The sequence below is a fragment of the Cryptomeria japonica genome, chromosome 8 (assembly GCF_030272615.1).
Source record: "Cryptomeria japonica chromosome 8, Sugi_1.0, whole genome shotgun sequence".
NCBI lineage: Eukaryota > Viridiplantae > Streptophyta > Pinopsida > Cupressales > Cupressaceae > Cryptomeria > Cryptomeria japonica.
The window spans coordinates 362906326-362928447 of NC_081412.1; the positions used below are offsets into that span (position 1 = coordinate 362906326).

The 22122-nt window shown below is 39.3% G+C and overlaps 1 protein-coding gene across 3 annotated transcripts in view; it reads left to right on the forward strand.

The window, feature by feature from the left end:
• The first annotated feature begins 382 nt into the window (after positions 1-382).
• LOC131066310 (cell division control protein 48 homolog B) overlaps positions 383-22122 on the forward strand; it is a 212131-nt gene continuing 190391 nt past the window's right edge. Inside the window, exons 1-4 of one of the 3 annotated variants that reach the window (XM_058001041.2) lie at positions 383-508; positions 632-779; positions 918-962; positions 1048-1103. In XM_058001041.2, coding sequence (XP_057857024.1) covers positions 642-779; positions 918-962; positions 1048-1103 — 239 coding nt within the window. In that variant the 5' untranslated portion in view covers positions 383-508; positions 632-641. Of the gene's footprint in view, positions 780-917; positions 963-1047; positions 1104-22122 lie in introns of all 3 variants that reach the window. The other 2 variants (XM_058001042.2, XM_058001040.1) reach the window with 2 other exon arrangements.

Here is a 22122-nt window from a genome sequence, read left to right on the forward strand (position 1 = left end):
CTCTTTATGATACACATATCTCTCCATTTATCCTTCTACCTCTCCCTCTATATTTATCTATCTCTCTCTTTCCCTCTCTCCCTCCCTATCCCTATATACTTATCTCTCTTTACCTTTATCTCTCTATCTCTCCCTCTACATCTTTCTCTCTATCTATCAATCGTCTTATATGTATCTCTCTATTTTATCTTTAACTCTCCTTCTACCTTTCTCTATCTATTTCTCTCTACTTTTATCTACTCCAAACTAATAGCAATAACCTTCTACCTTTCTCTATCTATTTCTCTCTCTACTTTTATCTACTCTAAACTAATAGCAATAACATGATGCTTTGATCTTTTGTTTTATGTACATCAAATATGATACATATATTTTTCTATTCACATAACCATTGCACCTAAGTGGAGCGCTACTTAAATTAATTGTAGAGTCCAGCACCCAAAACCCTAGCCTCATAAATTTCATTTGAGCGCTTGCATTGGGAGTGGGTGACAAGAAATATACTTTTGTAAGCTGACATTCGTATTGGGTGACTAATCTGCAAAATACATCCTGTTATCTTCTGATTTTTATTCGTTTCTTCTAGTCAAGAACAAGATTGTAATGTTACCGAACCTTTTCATTCGTGTAGCTTATCTAAAATGACAATAGCAGGAGATGATGCTGAATGGAAGGCAGAAGAAGTGATTGCAGGAAATCACAGAGCATTGCAAGCATTGAGGGAGCTTTTGTTATGGCCTCTTCTATATTCAAAGGAAGCCAATATTCTGGGACTAAGGGTAAATAATCATTTTAGTAATTTTAGTATATATCATTAGTATTAAGTACTTATTTTTCTTCATGCACATGTTTCATACGAAGACATGAATATACATGAGCAATTTTCATAATTGATGGCAAATGTTCTTCCCACACAGTGGCCAAAGGGTTTGCTTTTGTATGGACCACCAGGAACTGGCAAGGTATGAACCCTTCCTAAACTTATTCAAACCTGTATTTTTTAATTGAATATTCTTAATTTGATATGGCAGTGTGAATTTGTTTCAGACAAGCTTGGTCCATGCAATTGTACGAGAATGTCACGCACATCTAACTTTGATAAGGTAAATTCAATATATATGATAATTGACTTTTTCTTTTCCTTTCTGCATCTTAGATAAGTCTCTCTTTCAAGTTAGTTATTTTTCTCTACAATTTTTTTTTGGCGGTGGTTGTTGCTGAAGGGTTGGACCATTCATCATGTCTCAAACAATTCCTTGAAAACAACCCTCTATAGAAATCATGTTAAAGTTTCGTAAACATACCATGATACTACATGCCAATAATAGAGTGCACAAGTGCTAGAAATTAAAATATTTTTTATGAAATTCAAAATGACAATTACCAGTTTCAGAAAATGCGTTCAATGAACTTTTAGCAGAAGTAATAATATAAGACTAAGGCCTCAGAACATTTGAAGGAAGTAGGAGCAGGACATGGTTAATACTGCTGGGTGAATACATAGACGAGTAAATAATTGTGCACGGCTAGTTAGAGAAGTCCTTGGTGCACATGACTTGGAAGCAATTGTCCCTCAAAATCCAAAGGTGTAACTCAAAAGAATATCAATAAATAACTAAGTTCTTTAAAAACACTGACATAAGAAAATCTCTTTTGAGCATTAAAAGCCAAATTCTTGAAAGATAAGTGGCTATAATGTTGATCATTGGCTTCCATGAGAAAATTTAATAACCAAAATGATTAGGAGAGTGAGTGCTGGGCAGGTGATGAACTTTGGAAGCCTGGAAACAGTGCCAACATTATAGAAAAACCAAGTAGCAATGCCTCTAGGGCTTCTGATATATTTCTACAGCTTCCTGTGCTACTAAACATGATAAAGGCAAGCCAATCTTACCAAGAGCACCAAATATCTATTACAGCAGGTTCTCAGGACCTAAGGCATACAGACAGGCGTCACAAACTGCTGCCAAATATTTGGGAGTTGATGCATACAATGATACATGCATGCAACTTATAACTGGCACATGATGATATCAATTCATAATGCATGGTATCGTGGATGTTTGTTAGAAGAATTTTAGTCAAAGCATGTCTCTGGGAGGTGATCACCGGGGCTGCCCTTGCCAAAAGCTATAAATTGCATTCATTCTCTAACATAATCGTTTAGATTCATTACATTATTAATTATTCACATAGTTTTATTTTCTAATCATAATGACTAGGCATAATCCTTACTATAAGATTAATTGTAGCCTAACATCTACCATTCTAACAAGAATTAAGTGTCCAGTCCAAGTGTCTCTGAAACATTAGTCTTCAGCTTTGCATGATGAACTGCTGCTGAAGGAACTGGATATGGTAGCAATGCTTTATGTGTATTGATTCTATCATTATATCACTTTGATTCACCAAGTCAAGCCCTGTACTTTTCATTTAGGAATACTATTTGATCCACTCTTTAACCATCTGCAGCTCCCTTCTTGACTGTTGACAACAAGTTACTCACCGTTATAGTTTGCATTAATATGGCCGTCAGCATCATAGAGGTCATTCTGGTTTTCTGCAACATGGAGGTCATTCTGAACTCTATAAAAGGAGGTCATACTGTTGGTCTACTGTGTGGGAGCAATCTGCACTTCTTTGTGCTGATTGTTTGTATTTGTTGTCTAGGCCATAAAGTTTATGGGAGTTTCACCATAGTTGAGTGGATGGTTTACGAGGATGTGTGAAATCAGGTGTTTACCATTACCTACCTCTTTGAAGAGTCCTTTGATATCTATACTACACCTCAATTCATTTTTATTAGTATAGCAGGGTTGACAAACAAACACTGTTTTAGGCTGTAGCATCCAAGAGACTCACCTAGAGTGATAAATAAACCTCGTCATGATACCTGCACATGTTATAATATCCCCCTATGGATATTAATTCAGATTACTCTAAATTTGTTTCACAAGAAGTTCATGAACAATCTGCAAGAATTTAATCTCCAAAACATCCAATATTTTTTGTAGACAATTTTCAATTTAAAACTTTAATTGCAGTTTAGAACAAGCTCTGAAAATCATATGAATATTGCCATTAAATCTTCAGTAGAAAAAGCAACAGAAATATCCAATCTCAGCCACAAAATTTACAGTCAGATTGGAATTACCAGCAATATGAACTTGAAGCACAAAGTGAGACACCTAAGTGATATCTCCAACTGACAATGGGATTCCGTCCACTCCCTCCAAGCTCGAGGGTTTGCGTCCTCAAACCTGCTGAAAACCCAAGCTTCCCAGAATTTTCCAAGAGAGAACAATAACCAAGCATAAACCAAGCATATCAAAATGAGCCTCTCCATGTACTTAAGTAGCACATCCCTGTGACTCTTCACATATCCTTTGCCTATCTCTTGGAATTCCGCTATAATAATAAAGTGACTTTATTTTATAATTTGATGTTGACATAAAAGTCACTTAAATCTGCTTTAATAAATAATTAAATTAAGTTGCTTTTAAAGTTATTATGTTTTGACAACTTAAAAACTTAATTATTTAATCGATTTTCTAATGTTCCAAAGAGGGGACATTACAGTCCTCCCTCCTTAAAGATTGTTTGTCCTTAAGCAACCATGAATCTGCATACCAATACCAGGATCCGAAATCATCCTTAGGAGCACTGTTCTACTTATCCGCTGCGCCACACTGATTAAAACATCCAATACCCAAGACAAAGCAACATATCTTGGTCCATAAGAGTCAATGCACCAAACATGTCAGTGCTTGGATCCCATATCAATCTGTAAAACCTGCTATAAGTAATGAAGGAGTTTGTCAACCAATCACCCTGAGTTACCCATCTATGCATGGAGGATAACAAGACAATATGAAGATGAACCCCCACATGCCAATAAACCAACACAAAAAGATATCAAACCTTGCTGCCATAACTCTGATCAGCAACATAAGTGATTTCAAACATGTCACCAAACCCATGCCAATCAAAACAAAATCTCCCACAGTCCATCTTTATCCCAAAGAAACACCCCTCAACACTCCCATACCATTGAATCACTGATGTATTCAATGCAAAATCAGGAAGTGCCATAAGATTCCAACTAGGACAGTCACCGGTCCATAAGAAATCAAAGAATATGAAGTTGCCAAGCAACAAAGATATCACTGTCCTAACAAGAGGAATAGGTGACAGTCTCAAGAATGAGGTGTGTATGCCAACACTGCTCAACATTGTCAACTCTTGAGTGTTTGGTTCTGTTGACATGTTTTTTATGACGGCGTCCAACACAGAATAAAGTTGCCCAACAGTCACTTCACTCTCTCTTGATCAAAGTACGATTGCATGCTGATATAGTAGGAGAATCAGACAACCGACTCCAAGGTTCCTTTTATGCTGCGGATGTGACTCAGTTGGCCGATGTGATTGCTGGTAATCCAAGGGGCCTTACGTATGTTGAAGAAATTTATGCAAGCTCGAGAATTTATTGACACGGATGATTTGCAATGAAGCTCTAAGTTTTAGATTTTTTGGACTTTGAAATATGCAGAAAGTAAATAGGGATAGGGTAGAGGGAGACTAAACTAAAGGTAATCTAATCCTAGGAACAAGGAGACGGGATAACTTGTGCAAAATCCAACCGCGCTTCGCTTCGCCAGCAAAGCACAACTTACACGAAGGCGGTGCAATCTTCAGGGGGAGTGCTAAAGATTTTCAAATCGTCAAAAGAAACCATCAGATAGAACAATCTCTTCTAACAATCGAAGTTGAACATACACATATAACGAGGCTCAGACTAACTTTGCACGGTATGCAACAATCAGCTGCACACCAAAAGTATGAGCACGAATTTGGCAACAAGCGATCCTATCAAATCCAGTTCGTCTAATAGCATGAAAACAAATCTAATCTATGAAGAGAACGAGACCATGCGAGTTCCAAAACAACACAAGAACACACCAACAATTGAACAATTTATTAAGTGTTTGCTTCAAAAACTGTTAGCAACAATCTTTGACGATAGTCTCTCCTGTTTACAAATGAGGGGGTCACCCCCTTATATAGGCCTCAAAGCCCAGTTTACATGCAAAACCCTAATTAGGGTTTGCCCTAAAGATTCCCCACTCAAGGTGCAACAAGGTGGGAATCTGCATTAAATAACCCATTATGCCCACTTACAATAAATTTTAAAAGGGCCTAAAATAGCGCCCATGATGATGATCATGCCCGGAATATAATTGACGTCGTCATAAATGCCCATCACCCTCCAAGCGACGGCGACATGCAAGAAGAATCCGTCATAAAACCATTATGAGGGGACGACATGCAAGAAGATTCCCTTATCCCGTGGTGGCATGCGTTGACCGGTCCTACGCCTAGTCAATGTTCCCTTCAGCCATAAATACGCCATTATTGTTCAGTCAAAAGACTTTCGTCCAAAAACGGACGACCATTATCTCTCTCATTAATGGCGTATGCAATGAACCTACTGACGACGGCCTCCAATTCTCCGATGGAGACACTTGACACATTCTCGATGTTGAATTCCATCAAGGCAATCTCCTCTTCACTTCTGGAAAAGAAACTTTCCCAATCCACCATGGCTTCCTGTGTTTTCTTCATCATACCGGAGAATGAAGAAACATTTGCAAAATGTTCCTTGGGAAACGAACCGACGAAGAAGAAATCATGCAACTGGGATTTCAAAGAATTCACTGTTATTCCCCCATCGCTGAGTTTCCTTGAAAATAAAGCTTCCATGGCACTGAGGATTTCTTCCTGTATCCCTCTAATAGATTCCTTCAAGGTGACGGAATCAATGCTGAATTTATCAAGGGTGTTCTTCCTTGAACAGATGGTGTAGAACCATCGGGGAAAGTCATAGGCTCCATTCTCCTGGATTACTTTCCCGCCTACCAACGTTTGCCTTGGGGTCCTCATCAAAGCCCTGAGTCGGGAAATGGTTAAATCTTGGTAGACATCAACATCTTCCCATAGTCCTTCTGCCATTTCCAACCTACTCAAGAGGGCCACGAATCTCAAATGGAGCTGAGCTAGATCTTCTACAAATTTCCTTGCCTTAGCATAAACATCTTCTACCCATTCTCGGGAATTCTGTGCCATTGCCTTTATAAGTTCTGCATCATCAATTACTTCCTTGGGAAGGAAAGGAGGCGGGGTGGATGAAGGACCTGCTTCCCTGAGGGGTTTCTTGAAACTCTTGACATACTCACATAGAAGTCTGTTTTCCTCCTTCAGCCGCTTACATTTTGCTTTTGACTTCAGCAATTTCTCCTTCATGGCAAAGGAAGAATCGTTGAAATCTCCCATTACTTGACCGGTGGAAGCATGGCCAAGATCCACTTGCCTGATGATGTAATCTTCTTGCCTAATCTCACTCCTATCCCTATCCACCGCGGGTTCAGCAATGTGTAAGGTCCGGGCTCCGGATTCTTCTCTGACTACCTTGGAAAACTTCCGGGGGGCTTTTCTTTCTGGTGGCTGATCCATCCTCTTCAATAATTCTTCTAATTCCTGAGTAGGATTGGGCTTCCTTCCTGCTTCATTTCCCAATCTGTCGACCAACCAATCTGGCGTGGGGATGGAATGGCTGTAATCCTCTGCATGCTCTCGTTCTTGAGATTCCTCTTCCATTTCGCCAAAGATAGTCTCTATGAAATTATCCTGGCGAACCTCTTCTAGGTGCGGGGAAACTTCTTGTCTCTGACTTCTTGGCTGATGACGGCCCTGTGAAGCATTGATGCTAAGTATATTAGGTGCTGGAACATTCCCTGGAAGTGGGCCTGCGGGATGTGGGAACATTTCTACTTCTTGTACGCTTGCGGAGTTGATTGGTGAATGTTCCCTTCCTGTCCTCGTTCTCTTTTGTGGAGGCTCCTCTTGCTGGGCTTCTTGCTGAACCTCGTGCGGGATTTCCTGTTGGGTATCCTTTGTCTTTGTTACCCTTGGCTTCTTTGGGGCACTTTTTCCTTTGTCCACCTGGGCCTCTCTTCTTGCCTGACCCTGTGAAGAGCCTTTAGTTGCCTCGCTGTGAGAATCCAGGTTTCCCATCAATTGGTATGTCAGATGGACATGGTTTTCCACCAACTTTCTTGTCTGCCTGTCAATCCAGTGCTTAGTGAATTTTAGCACTGGTTTGGCCAAAGTGTTCAAATCATCTACCTCAGGCTTCGACCAATCTGGCAACCAATCTGGCAATAGGATAGGTTGATCCTTTATCCTTTCGAATTCGGGTTGCATCAAATCTGAGTCTTCCTTCACTTGGTCTGGTACCTGATGAATCTCACTTATTCTGATGGTGTCGAGGGGTAGTCTGGAGTGCATTTTTCTCCGGACCTCAAAGTCATCCTCGACACCTGCCCAGTAATCTTCCAAGTGAAATCTATGTATGAATTTGACACGAGCAACCTTCCTGATCTGGCTGTAAGGATCATATTGGGCCCTGGAAGTGTAAAATGGTAGGCAGTAGAATGCCAATTCGCTTGCTGCACTTTCAGCGGCCTCCAATCCTGGGCGTATCTCCATGAAATCCCCCAAGACAATTGGAAATTCAATAGATTGCTTCTTCTTCTTCTTCTGCAGCTGATCGTAGGCAGTCAATTGCCTCATGAGCTCGAGCAGTATCAGCTTATCCGACGGATATCTAGGCAATTTGTAAGACTGGAAGGAGAAGCTCTGAGTCCTGATGTAGGTGAACTTGGGGAACTGTAGGAACGCGGCGCCATACTTCTGGACCAAAGCACTTGCTTGCGGAGACAACCTCATGTGCAACTTATTTTGCATAAGTCGTGTCAGGTACATGGTGAAGGTGTCATTCGCCAACTTGTAAGAATTCACGTTGTGGAGATATAGCTGAGGATAACATTCATGCACCTTCAACTGAGCTGGCCCGCAGCCCATGATTCCTCTTGCTGGCAGCCCATCGAATCCACCCCTTCGTGCCAGCATATAGAATAGGTAGGAACTCATGGAAAAGGACTAAGACCTTTTCTCCTGCAGGTTCTTCAATTGTTCGTGCAAGTAGTGGCTGATCAATCTAGCCTAGTCGATCAGTGTATTAGAATTCATGATCTCGCCAATGTAGAAGAACATCCAAGGCTCGAAGTTCACCGAGTGTGAGCATCCCATTACTCTGCTCAGCATCTTTATCATGTCCACATATTCCTGCTTGAACTCGAAGATTGTGAGAGTTTTGGGCATCTTGGAAACGTGTACTCTAGGCTTCAGCAACCATTGCTTGTTGATCAAATCAGCACATCTGGCGGGGCCTGCTTCATAGACTGCTTGAGCTCCGTTGCTGGTCCTGTACGTCATGGAGTAATGTGAAGGGATTCCGAAGGCTTTGCCAATTGCTTCTGGAGTCAAAGTTGCCAGTAACTTGCCGTCTGGCGTTGAGATTGTCTTCCGCTCCAGATTGTAATGTGCTGCACATTCCAAGACTAGATTTGGGCATTGAATGGTAGGAGGAAAGCCAGCTGCTGCAACTATTCCACTTCTCACAATTTTGACAGCTGTCGGAGATGGATTGTGCCTTGCAGTTCCGAACATTCTTATCTTGAATGCCGCCCAGTTGAATGTGCCGAAGTTGGTATCACTGATCTCTTCGCATCTTGAACTCAACCGAGAATGGGGAAGAAAACCCTTCATCTCTGCTTTGATCATTGCCTGCCTGGAGATAGTAGCTGTCTTGCTAGGTTCCGCCATCTTGGGAATACTTCGAAATGATGAAATAGAGACTAAGTATAAAAAACTTTTCACTTCTTTACTCTTCCTTTCTTGAATCTTGCACGTGAAAAATGAAATGTTTTTCCCAACTTATATAGAATTCTCAAGAGGCATCAAATTAGTAATTGCATTTATGGCGCGTCATACTTTCCTTAATTACTATGACATGCAAGGCAGTTTCCCATGCGTGTAAGTTTCAAATTTAGAACCTTCCTTAAATGCTCCCAGTCATGCGTCATACTTGGAAGATTCCTCCTGCCAACTCGTTGATTTCACACTTTCCAATTTTGGAGGGAGATTGCAGGATCTTTCTCGGGATTTGCTCAATTCCACTCCGACTTGTCATCTCGCTTTGTCGAAGGAACTTTCCTGGCTTTTCTCCATATCCCTATTTTTTAGGGATCTTCCTAAATTTTAGGAGTCAGGTTCATTGGATGGGGAATTTCGTCCTGATTCGGAATCTATAAAAATTTCTATATTTGGCCGGGGTTTGATGTCTAAAAATAGCATATTTGAAAATTCGCCCGAGGGGAATTTTTGTTTTTATCCTTCCTTGACTCCTTGGATTTCGTGCCTTAGACAAAATTTCAAATTCTCTGCTTGGGTGAAATTTTACCACGCCAAGGATTCATGAATTTTCCACTTGTGAATGCCTTCATGGATTCAACGCCCCAGACCACACCTGGGCGCATTTTTGCTCTGTCCATGGAGAGGCGGAAAATTGCACTTGTGAATCTATCCTTGGTTTCAGCGCCCCAGATCAGACCTGGGCGCATTTTTGCTCTGCCCATGGAGAGGCGGAAAATTGCACCTGTGAATCCATCCTTGGTTTCAGCGCTCTAGCCTTGATTTGGGCGCATTTTGCACATGTCCATGGAGAGGCGGAAAATTGCACTTGTGAATCCATCCTTGGTTTCAACGCCCCAGACCAGACCTGGGCGCATTTTTGCTCTGTGCATGGAGAGGCGGAAAATTGCACTTGTGAATCCATCCTTGGTTTCAATGTCCTAGCCCTGATTTGGGCGCATTTTGCACATGTCCATAGAGGCGGAAAATCGCACTTGTGAATCCATCCTTGGTTTCAGCGCCCCAGACCAGACCTGGGCGCATTTTGCACATGTCGATGGAGAGGCGGAAAATTGCACTTGTGAATGGCTTCCAGACTTAGAATATTTTGACCTTCCACTTTAGGGATGATTCTCACATTTAGCCATTTTAGACCCCTGCCATTCTGCTTTCAACTTTCCAGATTTAGAAGTGATTGTGCATGTTGATTCTCCGCTGTCTGCTAGCCTGATCCTGCCATAAATAGACTTTCTCGAAATAGAAACTTTCGAGGTGTCAGTGTTAGATCCTCGAACCGGGTGCAATAATTACTTACTAAAAATAGAAACTTACTAAAAATAGAAATTACTAAAAATAGTAAGTTTGATTTTTGGCAAAATGGCGACATTCCGGGACTCGAAAAAATCCCTAAAAAATAGGGACTTTCTAAAAATAGAAAGTTGCTCCGTTTGGGCTCAAATTTTGCTGGGAGGTCCCTTGAAGGGTCCCGACTCTAGTCGTATGCTTAGTTTTCTCGAAACCCTAATAGGAACCCCTAAAATCTAGGACAAAAGGCAAAACCCTAGAAAGAGGACAAAACAGGCCCTAGACCTCACAAAATTTGCTTGACAGAGAAGCAGATCAACCCTAACAGACTCCCAAACACCCATAACGCGGAGAGATTGAAGAGATTGCCACTAACACACACAAAACGAAAGCCAAACAACCGGAAGGGCCTAAAAGCTAAGGGGGTCCCTATCTGGGATGGGGTGATGTGTGATTAGGTCACAACAGGTTCACTACAAATGTCATCAACAAAATCACTTTCTACACCAATGAATTGATCACCATCAAATGAAACTTTAGAACCAGTAAAGACCTGCTTATCATCATCCTGATGTGAAAGAGTCGTGACCTCACGATGATGTAAAGAAGAATAACTGTTGTTATTAAAATAAGAACTGTTACCATACTTTTGTAACATATCTTCACCCCCGTCAAGCACCTCTTTACTGAAAATATTATGGCCAATCCTTGCACATTGGGTAACAACACTAGTAGACCCCACTTCATTATGTTTCCCATGTGTCACGGCTGTTAACTCATGGAAAGTTAAATTTCTGCTGCTCCAAATCAGAAATTTAGGTACCTCCATACTTTCTTTGGACTCATCACAAATCACCAAATCTTGACTAGTCACATGTCCTTCCCAAGTGATTAAAAGTGGTGGTGACTCAAATGAGTCCTCCTCAAACGATGTCACAAGGCCGCAAGGTGTTTTTTGGTTGAGCTCTTCAATCCTTTCATCCATATTTTGAATCTCCTCAGTATGTAAAATGCTGGAAACATTATGCCCCATTTCCTCCTTAAGGAGTCTATCAATTCCTTCTGCTATTTGTTTGATTTCCAACTCCCTTGTACCAACTTCTTGTTCCTTGGTTGTAGTTATAATAGACATTTGATTTCCTGATTTATATAGAGAGAAATGAGCTATACTCAGCTGGTAACAGTGTTCATCAACCTCTTTATCCTTGTCTTCAGCAAATTTAATAGCAATATCCCTAGCCATTAATAGCTGCAAGAAATCTGATTTCATCTTTTCAAATGCTCTTTTGATTGTGTGCAATTGAGTACTGGTAACTCCACTTGCAACTCCCTTATGTCTCTACTCAAACTGAGTTTCCCAAGTAAGATCCTCAATGTATTTATGAAATTCATCTACCCCTATTAAAATTTGTATAACTCTCTCCTTTGTGACCAATAATCTGTCTTTCAAATCTTGCATCGCTAAAGGCTTTTGTTCAAATTCATCAAAGGTACATGAACTGTCACACATTTCATCTTCTGATTTGTTCTCAACTGAAAGATCATTATCTCCATCACTCATAGTGGACTTTCTAGATGATATCATGCAATCTTCATGTGGCGCTAATGGGATAACTTTATGGTCATTTATGAATTCATCAAAGAAGTTTTTCTCTTCACATGTTCTATCAATACGGATCTGCAAATCACCAATAAAGAGTCTAGAATACCCCTCACCTGCAGTGATCAAATCATCCTTCATATCATCCACCTTAGTGTATTGAGGGCCATTATCCTTTTTTCTTTCATCATGCCCAGTAAGAGATGCTTTCAAAGCTGTGATTTTAGCTCGCTCCTCATGAGTCATGGAATCATTCTCATTTGTAATTCTGCCCTCATTACCACTTGGCTGCAATGCATCTTCTTCCTTATTAATTCCACAAATATGATCAAGTGTCCAAGCCTTCTGAAATCTGAAACAAATATGCTCTTTCCTCATTTGGTTCCTACTCTTTTTAGGAGATCCTGAAATCTGAAAACCAAATGAACTTAGCTCTTCTTTAGTCAATACTTCATTGAATTTCTCAATTTTCTGTTCAACCAAACTATTGGTAAGATCGTAGGCTGCAGTTGAAACATGCAGTTCTCTTTTCCAAATGTCTAACAAATCAGACCGCAACTGCTTACAAACATCATCATTTTCATCTAGGATCATGGACATGATGTCGTACATATCTGTCTTCACCTTATCTCTAGATTGCCGGTTCGGGTTTGGGCATGGGTTCGAAGAACCCGGTACGCCGGTACGGCAAAATTTTGAAAAGGGGTTTGGGTTCGTTAGTACAAAAACATGTAAATTTTTTTTATATATATATATATTTTGATATTTGTGAAGCCTATAAGCATGAATTAAAATTTGCATGTCACATAGCATCATATAAACAACAAAACAAACATAAACTTGTAATCATAGCATCATGATCACACCATAATAGCAAAATGACAAAATATTCAAGTATCATTGTTTCAACTTTCAACAATATAAACTTAAAGTTTAATCATCAAATGGATCATCTAATTATATCAAAATACATCAAGTTTAATATCAAAATGACAAAATATTCAAGTATCATTGTTTCAACTTTCAACAATATAAACTTAAAGTTTAATCATCAAATGGATCATCTAATTCATCCTCCTCTCCTCCTCCTCCTCATTGACATTGACATTAGATGAGCTAATGCCACTTGCACTTGCACTATAAGTTGGCTCAATTTCCGAGTCATCAAGTGTCAATGCAAGAAGTTGAGAAGCAGGGGCATCCAAATCAGTATGCTCTGGCTCTATGTCCCACATCTTTGTTTCCCCTTGTGTGTAGTCATGTTGTTTGTGTGAAAGAAGACGTAGGTTGGAATGCACATATACTAAATTCTCCGCTCTTTTTGATAGCAGCCTATTGCGCTTTACAGAGTGGATGAAAGAGTATGTGCTCCAATTTCTTTCTAAAGCAGATGAACTAGCAACCTATAAAGACAAAGTAAACAATTAAAGTTATACATTAATAAAAATAAAATTACTAGCAACCTATGAAGACAAAGTAAACTATAAATAAACTAAAACTTGTAAATTTAAAATTTTAATTAATTAAACTTACTTGTGATAAAACTTTTATAGCGAGGGGTTGTAGGTGTTGGAAGCATGTGCCATGGAAGTACCACCAGCTATGAGCATCCTTCTTGGATCTATGACGAAGTGCATCAACACTTAGACCATTCCCATTTGCGAATTCTATGAACTCATTTGTAACAACATCTCGCAAATCATCATCGGGATATAGTCTAAGAAATGCTGCCTTGTACCCATCAGATACTTCTAGATCTCTCCATTGTGGAATCCTTCCTGGTTTATCAAGAAATTGATTGCTATAGTACTTAGGTGTCAAGGCATAGGCAAGAAGGTGCAAAGGAGTGGTCATCTTATTCCACCTTTCTACAATAATTACTTCCAGTTCTTTGAAGAATTTCTCCTGAGGATCATTCTCTTTTTCATTTATAGTGACCTTTATTTTTTCAAGCATTGAGTCAATGCCATCATAAATCTCACCTATGCAAGGCCTATCCATGTCTGTATAGCAAATCATGCTCATGATGGGCTCAGTGATACTTAGGAGATATGTAACAAGATCCCACCATTTCTCACTCAATATTCTATCCCTAATTTTTTCTGCCCTCTCAGTGCTACTTTGCTTCCATACAGTCCAATTGGTGCTGATCACCATATTGCATAGTGCCACTCTAACTTTCACAAGTCGTTTTAAGACGATTGTGTTTGATGCAAAACGGGTCTCAGCAACCTATAACACAAATTAATGCCAAATGATTAACAAATAAAGCCAAACTTTAAAGAAGAATACACAATGTAGCTTACACAATGATATTATGAACATTGAAAATTAAAAAAAATCAGAAAATGTAAAATTAAATTACAATTTCACTTACCTTCAATAGCTCCAAATTCGAATAGGTTCTAAAAATCCCTTCAGACATGTGGTGGTTTGTGATGAACATTTGGATGTCCTCAGCCTCTGCATACACATCTCTGATCCATTTTATTTTTTGCCCAATCCTTTGTAGCATAAGATTGAGTGAATGTACCGCACAAGGTGTCCAAAAGATGTGATCATAACGTTGCTCAACCAACAAACCAACAACTCTACAATTTTTTGCATTGCACGTTATGACTTGGACAACATTGTGGGATCCCACAGACTCAATGGCAGAGATGAGAATTTCTGCAATAAATTGGCCATCTTTTATTTGGCCCTCACAATCCACAGCTCTCAAAAACATTGCCCCTTTAGGGGACACCGCTATAACATTGATCAAGGGATAGTTTTTAGCATCTTTCCACCCATCTGAAACAATTTTTACACCTGCTGTCTCAACCCATGAATCCCTTATGGGTTTCAATGCATCTTCAACCCTCTTCACCTCTTTCTCCAATAATGTTCCACGTACCTTCTCATAACCGGGGCCCTTATACCCTTTTGGAGCCTCATTAACACTTTTTATCATTTGCTTCCAATATGGGGAGCGAACAACATTGAATGACAACCCATTTGCATAAATGCACCTTACTATGTCTTTGTCAGCATTGTCTCTACTCTCATTTTGGAATGCGGTTTCTAAAGGCCCCTTTGTTCTTTTACGTGTCAAGGGTGGTTCACTTTGAGGTTCATTTGTGGCAAAGAAGGGGTGGTCTTCTACTACAATAATGGGATTAGAAGGGCCTTGCATTCCCTTTGTTTTCTTTGATGCGGTTTGGTTCAATCTATGGGCTTCCCTCTCTTCTGCCGCCTCATGCTCCCTAATATATTTCATCACTGTCTCATCTGGTATAGGTTTACCATTTTTTCCAGGGCATTTTTTGATGCCTCTTCCTTTTATTCCACACAAATGGCCTACCACCCGATAATATGAACTATTACGTTCAATATCACATCCATGGCATTTCCAACAGAATCCCCCACCTCCCGGAAGTTGTTTTATAATGTCCACATATTTCCATAAGGGAGAATTTGGATCATTTCTTTGTTTTGCAATTATTTGTTCATTGCCAATGAAGGAAGATGTAGACGCCATTCTAGTTCCTATGGCAAGAAATAATATAAACATATTCAAAAACAAAAACTAAATAATGAAAAAAAATTCAAGTTTTATGTTTGACAATTTGTGAAACAAAAATAGTTGGAAAAAATGTTTAAAAACCTACCTCTTGCAGCCAGTGGAAGCTTGAAAATGTATGGAAATGATGCTGCAACACTTGCTGAGGCTTCAAAAATTAGTCTTCAACTCCTCTTTGATCTTGGAAGCCAAATTTTGTTCACCATTTCTTCAACCTGCTCTCATAAAACTTTTGTTTGCAACACAAATGAGGTGAAATGAGTCAATAAAAAGTCAATTTTAGGTTATAATTTTCACTTTTTACAAGGCGGAATTGAAAAAAAATTTAATTTTGCAATGTTTTTTGACTTTTTGGGCCACCCAGCCGCCCGGGTTCGACTGGTCGAACCCACTCTGGGTTTTTCGAACCTTGGTCGAACCCAGGTCAAAACGGACCTGCACCACGGACCCGGTTGAACCCGGACCCGTACCAGGGCGGCCCAGGGGTGAACCCGGTAACCTAGCCTTATCTGGATGACGTTTCTTGATTTCAACAATGAAACAATGAAACATTTGAAGAATCATCTTATCATTGAAGATCCAACATAAGGATGAATGATCTAGTCCTTGCCATAATTTCTAAAATTTTAGCCCTCTTGCCAAAAGTAGGAGCTTTGACATCTCGTAACCCCTATAGACTCTCCACAATCAGTTGTAGAACCTCTTTCATTGTATCATCATCTTCATAAGGTACCGAGGGTGTTATAATCCTCATGATCTTCGATAAGCAAGAAGTAACCACCATCTTAATCGCATCATCTGGATTCCTTAGCCACTTATGTTGATTTAAGGTAGTCACTACAGGAGTCAAAGCTAAATGCAACTCTTCACAAGGTGACTGCTCGACAAGGATCAAACAGTCTAACACCCTTGTAAGCATATTCAAGGCATCATCCCTAGATTGAAACCGATCACTGAGCTGACTACCTGCTTCACAGAGCATCCTGGCCAAATGTTTAATTTCTTTTGTTGCCATGGTTCGAACTGAAAATCAGAACTCTGAATTTTCTTCCAAGAGGCTGCCTGTAATAGGTTGTCCCTATTTGCTACAATTTTCCTCCCAAACAATCATGAGGAATTTTGTCAAACAGTTGTCATGCAAATACCCTTTGTTTTGATTTCTTCCCCCTCACTGAAATGTTCTGTGGTTTTGTTGATCCTTGGTGTGTTTTGTATGTTTTGGAGTTGTCTTGATAGAACATAATATAGCTCACAAGAAACAATATGCCAAACTTATGTAATTTCAAGAAAGAGTTGGCACATTCACAGATAAAGACAATACCGATAATGTTTGCCCTAGCCAACAACTACGATAAATATAAATTGAACCAAGGCTACAACACTCTCTCAACTCAACCATTAATTCTCTAACTAGTTTCCAATGACCAGAATAACATCATACAAGTGCACCTGGCCACTATGAAATGCTGCGAATCAAACCCAGCAACTACCAACACTATTATTGTGCCTTAGCACGTTTGCAATATTCGCAGGAATAATGGAATGCTAAATGCGCAGGCCCTGCGGCTTTACCAGCATCCACATCCTGCAAGAATTGGTTCAACACGGCTTAACTCCTACATCGACTAGTCTCAAATACCACGACCCCTTTGCCAGTCACACAAGGCGGTTTCAGACCCGTGACATCAATTTGTGATTCCACGCCTATGCCATCTCTGTGGCTAGCTCAAGTTACACACCCTCGACTTCTGTATTTGCCATAAATAAAGTACTGTAGTTTCTGCGACTGGAACAATCATATAGAGCATAGTCCATTCTTATCCTTCAGCAGCCTAATTTGCTTATTCTTCGAATCTCTGTTTTTTCCCCAATGCCAATATGTCAATTTAATGCCAAATTTCCACTTTTCTTGCTGTTTGTCTTAGATACACCACAGTCTTCAAAACACTTCAATCTCTTCAATTTTCAATGCTGCAAACTTGGTGTTAAAATAAACAATAATACTGCAATTTTTTCTAAACTGTATACTCACATTCCCAATTGAAAATATCAATGGCAGTTTAATCATTCGACACCAAAATGATTTGTTTATTCCCAGCACAGTGACTTGCTACGCACTCAGTCACAAAATAGAACCAGCGATTTCCAGGATTGCACATGCCAAACAGTTGATAGAACTCCCGATTTGAACTTCCGTTATCCAAGACAAGAATGACATATGCTAGAATAGTTTGATGTAGTCGGTCATCAGTTTCTGTTAAATTTAGCTGTGAAGCCACTCAAGATCAATGTGACTGAAGGAAAGCAAGACAAGAATCCAAGAGTTGAACAAAACTCAGCACTCTCCTAGCACTGAACTAGACTTACAATTTGAGCTAGTGTTTTGATACTCAGTACTTAGGCTAGGGAGAGGTGAGGGCTTGTTTATATAGAAAAATATGGGCATGTAAGACCAAGAGGAATAATAACTCCCTGTAGCCCAAAATAGGAGGGAGTTTTACTTACTTGGTAAATGCCAAATACATGGTTATGCCAACTCAGGTAAAGACAAGAAATGGTTATGGGGATGTGGCTAATAAATCCAAAAGAGGGTGTGACATTCAACCTCCCAAATGTGGGTATGAATGACACATGTGAATGTAGGATTATGCCACATGTCCTCACCCGAACCATTGTATTATAACCTAAGCAAGCTTAATAATGTGTAGGAAAATAATTATTCCCTAACATAAGAGAAAATAAATACCTACACTAACACCCCCCCCTTAAGCGTAGCGTAGGTGGGTGCAACACACAAAGATGGGTCCCGACTACTAGGCCATGTTAGGTACCCATGTACAAAACAATCTTTCACAGAAAAGGAGAAAACCCAATGGGACAATATTCCTCCCCAAAAGAGAGAAAAGAAAACAAATTTCCCAACACAAGAAAGAATCCCATGCAAGGAAGATCCCCTCCAAAGTAGAAAGGATAAAGACTATGTAGCCTTCCCAAAAGTAATCAACTGTACCAATGGGTGATGCTCGAAACTAAATGTAGAAGATGGACCATGATCGTCGAACAACATTCCTCCCCTTAGGAAGAAATAAAACCAAAGTTGAATGTAGACTATCTTCCCATTCCTGAAAGGAATATGAAGGAAGAAAGTGCAAAATGTATAAGTCTCTGAATATTGCTCATGTGTCTCCATGTTGATGCCGAAATTTGTCACATTCAAATCAGGCGTTATAGACCACATTGATGAAGATGACAATCTAGGACCTAGTAGAGATGTATGTCACACAAGATCCAAAGACTCAAATATCTCCTCTGAAGACAAAGACGCCTCCTCCAAATGCTGCTCAAAAGTATCCACACTCATGTCAAACTGTGATGTATGATCATGTTGAGAATGAACAAGAGGATCTGCAGGTTCCTCCACAACATCTGAAGAAGAATCAACTTCATCAAAGAGAAAATGAATGTCATGAATAGTGTCTCCCAAGTCTGAAATATGAGACTCCACAAACAAACTTGCAATGCCTGACAAGTTGTCATCCCAATGAATTGGATCTGGAAGACGATGTATATTTCGCTGCACTGAATCACAAGTAGCCATGGATGTAGCAACACAAGTATCCTCATAAGTAAACAATAGATGGAGGAGAAGGAATGCAAGGTTCAAGAACTGGATCGGATGTGAGAATACCTAGATTCAAGTAACCAAAGTTCTCCTCAAAATCAATGTTCACACTAGAAGTGTGATCAACAGCCAAAGGATCAAAACCATCATCAAGTGCAAAGTTTGAAAAGGTATATAACCGAGATGCATGATCAACCATCCCAGTAGCAATTATCTCTCTGCTTTCCAAGTCTCGAATGATGACTGAATCAGGTGTGAACTCCATGGTCTTCCCTGTTCCACCATGGGTGATCTGATAGATGGAAAGAAGATTGTTTGACAAATGAGGTACACACAAAACATCATTGAAAGTGCCATCCCCAATATCAATAGAACCTTTCCCAATTACACTCATGTAAGTGTTGTTGCCCATCAGAATAGGTGGCATAAACAAGGCTCAAAAGAAGAGAACATAGACTGTGTAGAAGATGAGAAGCTCCAGAATCTAGGAGCCATCTCCCTGATTCACAACTTGTAGTAGCAAAAAGAGCTTTACCTTTACCTTTAGATGCTTTAGAAGCAAGTCCTACATGAACTTTTACCTTAGTAGATCCTGATTGTTTTGAATTTGAAGAAGAGAAGATGTTTAAGTTCATCAATATCCTTCTTGCAACAAGAATGCTCTCCATGTCCAGTCCTTTTGCAATATGAGCAAGTAGACTTCTCCTTCTTAGATGAATCACCCTTTGAAGATGATTTATGTTGTGCTTGAACTGTATGTGGCTTTTTCTTTGAGTTCTTTTGTTTCTTGTTAGATTGCTCTAACTCTTTCTGTCCCTTAGGTTGATTAGCCAACAAGGCTTGATTCTTTGATGGCTTAATGAGACCCATAGAAAGAAGCTTCTGTTGTTCATGTATCAACATCTTAGAAAAAGATGCAAATGAAGGCTTAACATAAGCTGATCCCATAGTTAGCCTATGAGTATGAAAGCTAGAAACAAAAGATGCATACTCAGGACCCAATTTATTTAGTACATTATAGACCAGCCGAATGTCCTTTTTATCAATACCACATTCTTTACATTGTGTTTGCAAATCATTAACCTTTGTTATGAAATCCTGGGTGTTGTCAAAGTTATTTGGATCAAGGCTCATCAAATCATTATCTATCTGATAACCTTTTACTTCATCAGTAGTACCATACAATGTTTTTAGCTTTTCTCAAGCTTCATGTGAAGTTTTACATGCTTCAATCTGAAACATTAAATCAAGGGAAACAAAAATGTGAAGACATCCAAGAGCTTTTGTTTGTTCAAGCATCCATTTTATCTTTTCCTTATCCTCTGTAGGTTCAGCTACCTTTTGCTCAACATATGGAGTATACCCTAGTTGCATTAGTGCATTCCATGCATGTTGATGCCGTGTTGCATAATTATAAGGTGTTAGCAATGGAACCTTAGAATGATCCATAGGTGCAGGAAAAGAAGAGCACAAGTAAGCAGATCAAAAATCACACACAACAAGAGAGACCCCCCCCCCCTTTTCACTCAATCAAGAATCCCCCTCAACAAAAAATGATTGTGGTACTTTATAAATCAGTGCATTTACAATGCTGGAGTTGTTTTCTAGAGTTTTACAATGTCCAAATGTGGACTCAAATATTGAAGTACAATAATAATCTCAATATGAGAACCTCAAAATAGCACCAATGTGTAGTGCTCGAAAAAATATCATCTTTCAAAAAAAGAATCACCTCGATCCGAGGTCGTACGTGAAAGTTACATACGTTTGAAGTTGAGAAAACGAGGATTGTCCTTCAGATCTAATGGGAAAACTGAATTTCTGGAAAAATGGGATCACTTGAGCAAAAAACTGACAATTCCACTGCGAAGAGCGTGAAATTCTGCCCCAAATGAAAAAAAAATGCACCCAAAAACACCTCCGTATGTTTAAGATATGAAGCATTGAATTTTGAGTGCAAAACCAAAAATTGCAATGGTGAGGGGGTATAGATTTGAAAAAATTAACCTCCTGCCAAATTTAGTTGACTTCTGCTAAATTTTTAATACTGCCAAATCTGGAGCAACTATGGTCGATTTAAAAAAAAAAATGCCAAGTCTTGAAGTTTGGCGACTTTAGAAAATTCCCAACCAGAAATTTGTACCTTCGTCAAAATTAGAGAACCTCTTGTTAAATATAAAGCTCTCCAAATTTGGTATAAACACCAAAATTATCACTTAATTTAGGGGGAGCCAAAAATGAGCACACAAATCGAAGGAGATACAATAGGCATAGAAGTCAAAGACAATGTTGATGCAGGCTATGGAGGACTCACAACAATATGTGCACAAATTCCAAGGCGGACACACAACAATAGTACGTTCAAGATGAAGTTTTTGAAATTTGAAATAATAAAAAACAACATTGGATTGGGGGTGGAAGCCACTCCCAGAGTCTGCACGAGAGAGCCGAGGCAATAATCTTGAATGTGCAGGCTCAATGATATATGCAAAGGGTTTTGAAATTTTAAATAAAACCTGCAATTTTTTACAAGGGCTATTAAAGCCACACCCCAAAGTCATAAGGGAATTTGTAATTGCTCCCACGTTGGCCCAAGTGGGACCCTTTGACTTTTAAAAAAACTTTGTTTTATATTTTTCTTTTTCAAAAGCGTTTATAATAAACTTTTCAATTTTTAGGATGATTAAAAAAACCTGCCAATATTTTTATAATATAACAAATATTTTTTTGAATGTTATTTGTTTTTAATGGCAGGAATATATATATTTTTTTAAAAAGAAAATGTCAAATTCGTACCGTACTATGCACGTGGACCATAGGGCTCATTTGCAAAAAAAAAATTTCCTTTAAATTTGACTATCACCAAAATTGATGAATTGACAATCAATCTTAGTGTTTTTGGGCCTTCTGGATGCGTTGGTGCTGTCCATTTGACCTCAAAATGCATCGAAATATCAGCCGCCTTCCGGATCTGCTAATGAAAGTTGTGCTTCACACCTTCATCAATTTTGCATCCGTTGTCCGATTTGGACGAAACAAAAGGCAAATCTGACATTCTCGTCTGCTTTGAACTCAATGGTGAGCTCAGTTTTGCTCCAGGAAGCTCCAAAACACCTGCACTAATAAGCAAGAAACAGGAACCCCCTAGAAGCTATAATTCCTTTAAGCTTTTCTGACTCTTCAAAACATCACCGGATGCAACAAAAATCATACTATGCTTTC